At 55.4% G+C, this 11,420-nt stretch overlaps 1 protein-coding gene across 1 annotated transcript in view; it reads left to right on the top strand.

The window, feature by feature from the left end:
- The window catches only part of UCKL1 (uridine-cytidine kinase 1 like 1), a 22,644-nt gene that overhangs the window by 2,585 nt on the left and 8,639 nt on the right, over positions 1 to 11,420 (top strand). Inside the window, exons 2-8 of the mRNA XM_018559769.1 lie at positions 4,063 to 4,250; positions 4,960 to 5,066; positions 5,913 to 6,083; positions 6,401 to 6,472; positions 7,920 to 8,109; positions 8,193 to 8,254; positions 9,922 to 9,938. Of these exons, the coding sequence (XP_018415271.1) occupies positions 4,063 to 4,250; positions 4,960 to 5,066; positions 5,913 to 6,083; positions 6,401 to 6,472; positions 7,920 to 8,109; positions 8,193 to 8,254; positions 9,922 to 9,938 (807 nt within the window). The remainder of the gene's footprint in view (positions 1 to 4,062; positions 4,251 to 4,959; positions 5,067 to 5,912; positions 6,084 to 6,400; positions 6,473 to 7,919; positions 8,110 to 8,192; positions 8,255 to 9,921; positions 9,939 to 11,420) is intronic.

The raw sequence follows: 11,420 nt of genomic DNA on the forward strand, positions 1-11,420 counted from the left end.
AACAGGAAGGGGTGGAGACAAGACCAGTCACCCTGCACAAAGAGAGAGCAGCAGTGGCCGGTCTTTATTACAGGTGGGGGATGAGACAAGACCAGTCATCCTGCACAAGGAGAGAGAGCAGCAGTGGCCGGTCTTTATTACAGGAGGGGGCGGAGACAAGACCAGTCCCCCTGCACAAAGAGAGAGCAGCAGTGGCCGGTCTTTATTACAGGAGGGGGCGGAGACAAGACCAGTCCCCCTGCACAAAGAGAGAGCAGCAGTGGCCGGTCTTTATTACAGGAGGGGGCGGAGACAAGACCAGTCCCCCTGCACAAAGAGAGAGCAGCAGTGGCCGGTCTTTATTACAGGAGGGGGCGGAGACAAGACCAGTCCCCCTGCACAAAGAGAGAGCAGCAGTGGCCGGTCTTTATTACAGGAGGGGGCGGAGACAAGACCAGTCCCCCTGCACAAAGAGAGAGCAGCAGTGGCCGGTCTTTATTACAGGAGGGGGCGGAGACAAGACCAGTCCCCCTGCACAAAGAGAGAGCAGCAGTGGCCGGTCTTTATTACAGGAAGTCTCACACGGGATGACTGCACAGATCTGGAAGGAAGACACGGAGCTCACCAGGACTGAAGGAAGAACACGCGTGACTCTGGTATGAGGACAGTATTTGCTTATGTCGGAGTTCAGCTTTAACAGTGACTTTTCCAGCAGGTCATGTGACCGATGCTTTGCCTTTCGTGGATCATGTGACCATCTCTAACCTGGAATGCCATTTTCTCAGCAGACGATGTTTGGTTTGGTCTGGTCTGGTCTGGTCTGGGGGTGGATGGGGGGTGACACGGCTCTGAAGGGGTTTTATTTATAGGCGGGCTGCGCGTGGTTTTCTGCTCTCACCGTGTGGCAGTTGTCGGTTACAGCGCGCCCGTCCTCCTCCTCCTCCTGCACACGCAGTCTGTAGATTCTGCGTGGCCGGTATATGGTGACAATGTATCCGGAGCTCCAAATATAAACATTTCCTCTTCTCAGACCTCCGAAGTCTAACCAGCTCCTATCTCTGTATCAGGATGAATCACCATTGTGTAGGACTGCTGGGATTTGTAGTTCCACATTGTGTAGGACTGCTGGGATTTGTAGTTCCACATTGTGTAGGACTGCTGGGATTTGTAGTTCCACATTGTGTAGGACTGCTGGGATTTGTAGTTCCACAGATCAGGGGCGCCATGGCGGGTTGTACGTTGAGTCTTTGGTGCCCTGCGTTTCCCATTCCTCCTTTGTATCCTGATTGGCTGTGACAGGTGCACTTGTCCCCGCCGGGGGAAGCTTGCATGTTGTGTGTCCTGTGACCGGACGTGTTCCTAGTGATTGGTGGCGTGTGCGTGTGTGCCGGCGTTTCCATATTTATCGCCTGCACGCTATTAATATCAGCCTGGAATTGAATCCCCCCCTTTCCTGCTGAGGGGCGGCACGCCGGAGGATGAGCCTGTCTGTGTGTCGGGGCCCCGGGGGGACTCCTTGTTGGAATCTCAGAGCGCACAACAGGTGAGTGGCCCTTACCTGAGCGGGGCCCCCCCTGCCCCCCTTTAGCCAGGCCGGGATCGGGCGGCGCCGGCGCTGCTGTGGCCGGTCTGCGTTTTCCTCTTGCCGGAGTGAAGGGGCCGAGCGCAGCTGCCTGGGTGTCACTGCCGGTCAGCACAGAGTGACACTTCACAGCGATCATGTGACACATTCCCCAGAGCCGGAGACATCGCAGGAGCCAACCGGGTGCCCGGCGCCCCCAAAAATGGTGCCAGTGGAAGCTTGTGTGTCCAGGCTACCTACAGCTAGGAATGCCGGGGAACACTTTTACCTGATCCAGGCAGCACAGCCGGGACCTGGACTTAAATGCATTTAAACAGTTCAGGCTCCGTGCTCATCACTATTGCAGAAACCATCTATCCTCTCACTCTGCTCTCTCCTCCTGCCGGCAAGATGGTCATCACTATTGCAAAACCATCTCTCCTCTCACTCTGCTCTCTCCTCCTGCCAGCAAGATCCCAGTGTTAGCACCATGTAGAGCCTGAGTTCATGGAACTGGCTCCCTTTTCCCAGTCTGAGCACTGCTGTGCCCGGCACATTTAGGTGGATACAAGTTCTATTTACAATACATCTTGTGGTGTTTTTGAGGTCCGGCTCGGTTTTGTCCTCAGACTGCTTTCCCTCCGGTTTGGTTACAAAGGTTGCAGATTTGCTGCTTGCCACGTTCCAGCATTTCTCTTCACCTCCGCCTCTGACGGTGACACGACCTCACTTCCTGGTTGAATTACTTCTAGTGTCAGTCACTTCCTGTGAGCCCAGGCTGTCACGGACACGCCCCCTAGGGGGTCTCCGAGCGTACGGCTACATGGAAGAGCGCTCACAAATCACATGGTTTTCGATACATTTCCTGGTCTGACGGATCGGATCCGGTGTTGCCGACATCTCCTTCGGTTTGCTGAGCGCTTCATGGATGCGGGCACCAGACTCACGTCTCAGCCGGCAACTCACCACCGGCCCCGGCGACAGTGCGGCGTGTCACATGGACCTCCGCTGCCCCGTCCTGCATAGTGAGCCCGGCGACTGGGCCCCGGCGACAGTGCGGCGTGTCACATGGACCTCCGCTGCCCCGTCCTGCATAGTGAGCCCGGCGACTGGGCCCCGGCGACAGTGCGGCGTGTCACATGGACCTCCGCTGCCCCGTCCTGCATAGTGAGCCCGGCGACTGGGCCCCGGCGACAGTGCGGCGTGTCACATGGACCTCCGCTGCCCCGTCCTGCATAGTGAGCCCGGCGACTGGGCCCCGGCGACAGTGCGGCGTGTCACATGGACCTCCGCTGCCCCGTCCTGCATAGTGAGCCCGGCGACTGGGCCCCGGCGACAGTGCGGCGTGTCACATGGACCTCCGCTGCCCCGTCCTGCATAGTGAGCCCGGCGACTGGGCCCCGGCGACAGTGCGGCGTGTCACATGGACCTCCGCTGCCCCGTCCTGCATAGTGAGCCCGGCGACTGGGCCCCGGCGACAGTGCGGCGTGTCACATGGACCTCCGCTGCCCCGTCCTGCATAGTGAGCCCGGCGACTGGGCCCCGGCGACAGTGCGGCGTGTCACATGGACCTCCGCTGCCCCGTCCTGCATAGTGAGCCCGGCGACTGGGCCCCGGCGACAGTGCGGCGTGTCACATGGACCTCCGCTGCCCCGTCCTGCATAGTGAGCCCGGCGACTGGGCCCCGGCGACAGTGCGGCGTGTCACATGGACCTCCGCTGCCCCGTCCTGCATAGTGAGCCCGGCGACTGGGCCCCGGCGACAGTGCGGCGTGTCACATGGACCTCCGCTGCCCCGTCCTGCATAGTGAGCCCGGCGACTGGGCCCCGGCGACAGTGCGGCGTGTCACATGGACCTCCGCTGCCCCGTCCTGCATAGTGAGCCCGGCGACTGGGCCCCGGCGACAGTGCGGCGTGTCACATGGACCTCCGCTGCCCCGTCCTGCATAGTGAGCCCGGCGACTGGGCCCCGGCGACAGTGCGGCGTGTCACATGGACCTCCGCTGCCCCGTCCTGCATAGTGAGCCCGGCGACTGGGCCCCGGCGACAGTGCGGCGTGTCACATGGACCTCCGCTGCCCCGTCCTGCATAGTGAGCCCGGCGACTGGGCCCCGGCGACAGTGCGGCGTGTCACATGGACCTCCGCTGCCCCGTCCTGCATAGTGAGCCCGGCGACTGGGCCCCGGCGACAGTGCGGCGTGTCACATGGACCTCCGCTGCCCCGTCCTGCATAGTGAGCCCGGCGACTGGGCCCCGGCGACAGTGCGGCGTGTCACATGGACCTCCGCTGCCCCGTCCTGCATAGTGAACCTGGCGACTGGGCTCCGGCGACAGTGCGGCGTGTCACATGGGCCTCCGCTGCCCCGTTCTGCATAGTGAGCCTGGCGACTGGGCCCCGGCGACCCTGTTGCGCGTCACATGGGCCTTAGTATAGGTGGCGCAGGGCGGAGTCACGTAGGGCGGAGTCCATGACAGGCCAATGAAATTGATCTCAGAATCTGATTCTTTTCTTTCTCTCCCCAGCAGCGCGGAGCCTGGTCATGGCTTGTTGCCCCCGGTCAGCACCGCACGACCCAGCCGCCGGCGGACGACCAGTCAGTGTAAATCGGAACCGCCGCTGCTACGGACCAGCAAGAGGACCATCTACACAGCCGGGCGCCCTCCCTGGTACAACGAGCACGGCACTCAGTCCAAGGAGGCGTTTGTCATAGGTGAGGCGGGCCGGGAACAGATGACGGGTTAGTACATGTGGGGCAGGGCTTCCCTAGACAGCCAGGCGCGTGGCATTTTCCTGTGACATTGTTCTCTAGTTTTGGATGGAGCCAGGGGCGGAACTACCGGTGGTGCAGGGCCCAAGGCTAGGGGGGGCCCACTGACAGGGGAGAAGGTGGAGGAGGCCCAGCAGCGGCAGCTAAGGTGCTTCATGTGCAGGGAAAGGGACCCCGACCAGCCCACCTGAGACCCCACAGAGCCCACCATAGAGAGTCTCTGAGGGCAGTGCAGGATCTATGGTGGGCTGGTCGCGGTCTCAGGTGGACTCTGCAGGCCCCGAGTCCGGCGCGCTCCCAAACCAGGGCCCTTTATAGGTCTGCCACTGGATGGAGCAGGGGAAGGATTAGAACCCCTGTCAGTGTCTGTGTACCCACTGGGGAGATTCACTCTCTTCATTTGTCCTGGGGGCTGGGTAATGGGAAATCCAATATTGGACAGTTGTCACCAGGACAGGAATAGGAGGAAATCTTCCAGTGGGGACACCTATATATATATATATATAACAGGTAGAAATGTGGAAAAGGTATTAATTATCCGGATGTTAATGGAAGATCGAAGCTCTGGTAGGGGGTGGGAAGGAAGAGGCGGGGTAACCCTTCAGGGTGTCAGTGACTGTCAGTTCCTCACCCGGTCTCTCTCATATTTTAGGTCTGGGGGGCGGCAGTGCCTCCGGGAAAACCACGGTGGCCAGAATGATTATAGAAGCCCTGGACGTGCCCTGGGTGGTCCTCCTGTCTATGGACGCCTTCTACAAGGTAACATTTACCCTCCAAGGAGTTACTAACACCAGGAGCTGGAGGCTGGCGATCGGCTCTCACAGCGATCACATGATCAGGAGCCCGTTCCCACCTCCCGATTGGAAACAGTCAGTCACTGTGCTGAAAGCGACGAGTGAGCGAGCGCCCAGTACAAGATCACGCCGCATATGTGCAGCGCCATGGAGGAGAGCCCGCCTCTGCGACGCCTCATATCCGTGTGCATGCAGAGCTGGTTTTAAAGTGCACGTGTGCCCGGACTAAGGACAGGGGGCCCCCTACACTGCCAGGTCTAGGGGCAGAGGATGGAGCTGGGATACCTTATTGCTCACTCCGGAAGGCCTCCGCCATGCTGTGCCGCCATTTCCCCGAGGGCCCTTTAAGGAGCTCCGGCTGTTGGTCGCACTCTTACGCCATCATGTGCTTACAGGTTGTGCGCCAATGCCCCGCGTCTTTGGACATTAGGACACTAGTTATGCCCACCCTGAGGGCTTTATTCCCACTGACTCCTCCCCCCAGGGAATCGGCTTTCAGAGCAGACACTCCCCCTGCAAGTCTGATATCCTGACATTAGACCACCCAGACCCTGGAAATCAGGGCTGCCCTTGGTTAAAAATAGCGCCTTTAGCCCCTCCCACCTCGTTCCCTTATTACTAAGTAAGGCTAATAAGTGGCCAATAGAGAAGGGGGAGACTGGACGGGCCTGAGCTGAAGGTTCTGTGTGCAACTGAAGGTCCCCAAGGAGCCCACTGAGATATGTAACAGTACCCCTAGGCACCCACATTGCACCTCTGCTTACTTAGCCGGCTCCCCTCGTTATTTACACTGCGTGACTTCTCTCTTCAGGTGCTGACCGAGGAGCAGCAGATCCTGGCCGCCCGCAACGAGTACAACTTCGACCACCCGGACTCGTTTGACTTTGAGCTGATCATCAGCACGCTGAAGAAGCTGAAACAGGGGAAGAGCGTAAAAATTCCCACCTATGACTTTACCACTCACAGCCGGACCAGAGATTGGGTAAAATCATCGGTTTACAGCGGAGGTCGCTTCCCCCGTTCTGTCCAATGAACGTCATTCATTCAATGGCCAAGCACACATCAGGGCCTATAGAGGAAGGGGCAGGGACCTTGGGGGCGGGGACCTTGGGGGCCGGCCTTCTTAGAGGTTGGCCAATAATATCCCTCCTATCCTCTAGTATAACACGCTGCCGCTCTTCTTCTATACTAATTGGAGGAGTGACATTAATACTGATACAAGGATACATATTATACTGCGTGTTATACATGTATCACCTGATCACTTAAAGGATATCTCCTCTCTCTCTCTTGTCCTAGAAAACCCTTTACGGAGCGAATGTGATCATATTTGAAGGGATCATGGCGTTTGCTCATGCGGAGCTTCTGAAGGTAAAGGAGAGCCGCTTGTTACAATGTTACCGTCACAGGTTACATTTTCTTTCATATATTATATTATAGTTATTAGGGATGAACTGATACTAGTATTGGTACCGGTGCCCATACCGAGTATTTGGGCGAGTGCTCCTATTATTATATTGCAGGTTACATTTTATGTCATGTATTGTATATAAGTGTAACAAACATGCACACAGCACGAGGAGAGACACAGATACTAAAGGGTTTATTAAGAAGAGACTTGTTCTGATTTATTCAAGTTGAATACAAGCCAAGAGATGTGTTTGAGTTTTAGAAAGAAATAGAATTATTCTCCGGCCAATGGTGTCACAAGGGGGGTGCGGTCCGCACCCAGGTGACACCTTCTAAGGGGGTGACAGCAAAGTGAATGACAGTCATTTTGGTGTCACCCCCCTCTGAAAAGTGATGCACTCTGTCATGGACCGAGAGCCCGACAGCTGCAGGAGAGAGGAAGGGACCCGGTGGGATACCTTATCCTGCCGGGTGAACGTCCCCTCCTCTCTCTGCCGGCGTCCATCACCAAGATGGCCACTGGCAAGTATCAAAAAGATGGTCGCGCATGCGCGATGATGTCACGGCGGGGTGTCACCCGGTATCTGCTCCGGGTGACACCCGGCCTCGGGACGCCCCTGACTCTGACCTTCCCTTCAGTCTTGCACAGTTGTACCGGCTCCTCTCCTGGCCTAAAATCGCTTTCACTGCACACTATGACCTTCTCACAATGTGCATTAGAAGCTGCAGCAAGTCACATAGAGCCCCGCCTCATTTCCTGACTGGAGGACGTCCAGCATCATCTGCTCCAGGAGTATCCAAACTTCGGCCATCTGGCTGTTGTAGGAGTCAACGTTCCATGAGGCATTGCCAGAGTCTGATAGCCACAGGCATGACTTCCAGAGGCAACTGTATGATGGGCCACAGCTGGAGGGCCAAAGTTTTGCTACCCCTTCCTTACCGTCCCTGGCACATCCCTTCAGTTCTTTCAATCATGGAGGCTCAGCATCCTATGTGGGCGTTACCTAGTGTGGTCTTTATGCAAATACAGCCCGCCTAGGAACGCCCACTCCTCCAGACTGACACCTGTCCATCAAGGCATTTTGATATTTGCATAACTCCTCCCAAGAGCCAACCCACTGCTTACATCAGGAATGAGGTCTCTTGAGAGCAGCACTGAGGCAGGATGCAGTGATGTTTTCAGGAAGCACCCTGCTTGCCCCTCCCACCAGCCATGATCTGACTGTTTTGTATAGAGAAGCACGGAGATGATGTCATTGGACCTATAATAAAGTATGTCATGAAATAGGTTTATTATCATGTTGATGAAGGGGAGGAGGAGGAGGTACCAGGGAGCCACATAGAAGCAGAAGAATCTTGTGACTCTCCAGACTACTGTCGGGTGTCTGTACTTTGTTCTCTCGCGCAGTTGCTGGACATGAAGATTTTTGTGGAGACGGACTCTGATATCCGCCTGGTACGGAGGCTGCGGAGGGACATCTCACAGCGAGGGCGAGAAATCGAGGGAGTGCTTAAACAGTACCACACCTTTGTGAAACCCGCCTTCGACCAGCACATCCAGCCGACCATGCGTCTGGCAGATATTGTGGTGCCCAGAGGTAAGAGGTCCGTGTTCATACAAACTCTCCGAATGTCTGTTATTTCCCGAATATTCAGAGACTCGTCTGTGTGCGTCTTCCAGGGAGCGGGAACACGGTGGCCATTGATCTGATCGTACAGCACGTCCACAGCCAGCTGGAAAAGGTGAGTCACATTGATGTTACCATGATGTCTGTAAGGGGTCAGTCGGCCCAAAACTCTGATTTTAGTGTTTGATGCTGGAATGCTAATGGACCCGCTGGCTGACCCAATGTTCATCCCTCCAATGCTGTAATGGTCACTTCTAGGCTCCGCCCACCTGCTATAATCATCACGTGTTGGACTCTTCCTGTTAGATTCAGCAGGAGGAAATCCCACAAGAATAATCACGCTGGTAGGTGACTCCTCAGATTTCTGGCTTCTGGGAGGAAGTGAAAGACCAGATTTGGGTAGACTCATCCTTTAAAGTGGAACTCCAGGAAGTCCACCCCCCTGTATATATAACAAAATAGTGCCGAGTGGTACTTACCCTCTCCATGTTCCAGAGATGTCCCTCAGTTCCTTCTCCGTCCAGCGCTGACAGAATGACTCTGTCGTCCTGTCCATTTCCTGTGAGCCCAGAATTCCATTTACATGCCCCCACTAGGAAAGGCATCATCACGCAGGGGGGCTCACAGTACCCCAGGACTAAAGCTGGGTATACACGGGTCTATTTTTAGTCCTGGGGGGCTCACAGTACTGAAGCTGAGCACATGTGAGTCTATAGACTTGGGTCTATTTTCTTTTGCTCAACCCGCCGGCTGAACAAAATAAATAGAACAGAATCCCCCGCTGTTTCCTTTGTATACTGATGTGGGCCGCCCGCTGGCAGAATACCTGTCCGGAGTTTGCAGCCTGTCGGCTGCCAGTTTCATTCGGCCGAGAATTTCTCCAACCTGTACTTTTGATCACCTGATGGAGGGATGCCGGACGGAAGGGTGTCGACAGAGGCGCCTATGCAGCGAATTTCGGCCGGACGAATTTCAAAGCATGGATAGCGCGCTTAAGTGCTCTCATTATGCGAGCAGTCTTGGAAGAATACCCCCCACCCCCCACATTCTTACCACCACCGGTAGAAGGAGAAGAAGCTGTGGTGACATCACCGGACCAGCAACCAGAAAAAATATAAGTATAGGGGGTTTGAAACAAACAAACTAGGGGTGGGTAGCATAGGTCGGGTGGTAGTAGCAAGGCCTGGAGATCCGCTTTAAGGGGTGGTCTTGCTTGTTTATAGGATAATGGTGACCAGTGAGATCTGCTTGCGATTAGTGATGGGCTCGGGCGTGTTCGCAGCTCCACGTGCCGAGCCCGCCAGGAAGCTGGCAGCGCCAATCACGGGTACTGAGACATTTCCCGATCTCTGCAGCTGCGGACCAGGAAAATGTCTCAGTACCTGTGATTGGCGCTGTCAGCTTCCTGGCGGGCTCGGCACGTGGAGCTGCGAACAAGCCCGAGCCCATCACTACTTGCGATCCCAGCACTGACAACCCTGTGTCAACCTCTCACCCCGACTCTATAGTGAAGAAGGAGCCAGAGCCGCTCGTTGAGAACACACTGAGGAATCTCTAAGGCTGCCTGTGTCCCCGCAGGAGCGATTTCCCCTCACTTGTGTCACCGGGATGAAATCTCCCCATTAGACAGCAATAAAAGCGCGACAGGTTCTCTTTAACTGTAATATGGGTCTTGTTGCAGCCTCTGTGGAGCAAGGCGCTGTGTGTTGTTCTTTTTTGTAGGCGAGCTGTGTGTCTGTCCTTGGTCTCATCATGTCTGTGTGTCTGTCCCCACTGCTGCAGAGGGAGATCAGTGTCAGGTAAGGGGAAACGTATGTGTGCTGCGGCCGGTCACCTCTTCCTGTGGAAACATCGCTGTCATTCTCACAATCTCTGTAGCATCTGAAAAGCAACAGAAGCTGCAGACATGTCATCTGTCACCTCTTGACTTCTGTGTGATTATGATGGAGACTGCGTGCCGAGGCGTGAACGCCCGCCACCATGAGACGTGACCCGACTGTAATTAGCGCTTAACATCACATGCCAATTAGCGCACGATTAGTTCATCCATCGCCATTCGATGACTCTGTTCATATAAGAGCCGCCCCTAAATTCAGCTAGATTTATCTTATTTGGGGTTAGATGGAGTGGGAAAGATTGCATTTTCTGTGACCCCCAGGTCGCAGATTCTTTCTTGACTTCCTGTTCCAGTGACCCCAGGAGAAACAAGGGGGGGCGGCGGTGGTTACCAGGAACAGAAAGGCTCAGCCAGCAGTTGTGTGTGCCCTCGCCTGGTTCTTCCATCCCCCCACTCCTTTATCGCTACAGTATATAGCAGTGATATGGTGGTCAGAGGTTGGAGTAATGGCGCGCAGCGGGGAACTATTGGAAATGTCGGAATAGACTTATTTACACTTCTCCTTTAAAAATTTTTTTCAGAAAAGCTAAATTTGCTTCACACCAGCCACGCGCGAACGTCTTCCATTTTCCCGTGTGGATGGTGTCCGCTGGGCGGCAGTGCTGTGTAGCGGGGACATTGTTTAACTTTATTGGCAGCATACAAAATGTACACTCAATTTTGGACCCCGCGCTGCTCTTTGGTGCCCTCCTGTGCCACACCATGGCTTGACTTCCCGTGCCATACACTGCGCTGCCCTCCGGTGCCATAAAGTGCACTGCCATGCAGTGGGCTGACCTCTGTTGCCATGCAGTGGGCTGACCTCTGTTGCCATGCAGTGGGCTGCCCTCTGTTGCCATGCAGTGGGCTGCCCTCTGTTGCCATGCAGTGGGCTGACCTCTGTTGCCATGCAGTGGGCTGCCCTCTGTTGCCATGCAGTGTGCTGCAAAAAAAATGCACATTGTGGTGTAAACGGGTCACAATTGTATTCTGCGTGCCCCTGCGGTGACCCCCACTGATCCAGTGCAGAAAAACACCGGTCACATACTAGTGTGAATGAGCCACAAGTCCCCAATTGGGTCCATCTGTCAGTTTTTCAGGCAGATCTGATTGGTTCCCTAATGTCAGTCTATAAGTACCCGGGTCTAAACGAACGTCTCTTTACACCCGGTTACCTCGGACTCCGGCCAGGTCCAGAGAAACAAACGGAACAGAGTTCTGTTTCATCGGACCTGGTCTTGCTGGATCGGGGGGAATCTCATGTACATGGATCAAGTTTCTTTTTTTAATCAAAATACATTTTTGTTGTGGCCTCGCCGTACCTCCGACTTCCATGGGGAACAATTGGAATTGGGAGGGTACATGCACATCATCTATGAGGGGTGTATATATATATATATATATA

The sequence above is a fragment of the Nanorana parkeri genome, unplaced genomic scaffold (genome assembly GCF_000935625.1).
Source record: "Nanorana parkeri isolate BGI_ZX_2015 unplaced genomic scaffold, ASM93562v1 scaffold17, whole genome shotgun sequence".
Taxonomy (NCBI): Eukaryota; Metazoa; Chordata; class Amphibia; order Anura; family Dicroglossidae; genus Nanorana; species Nanorana parkeri.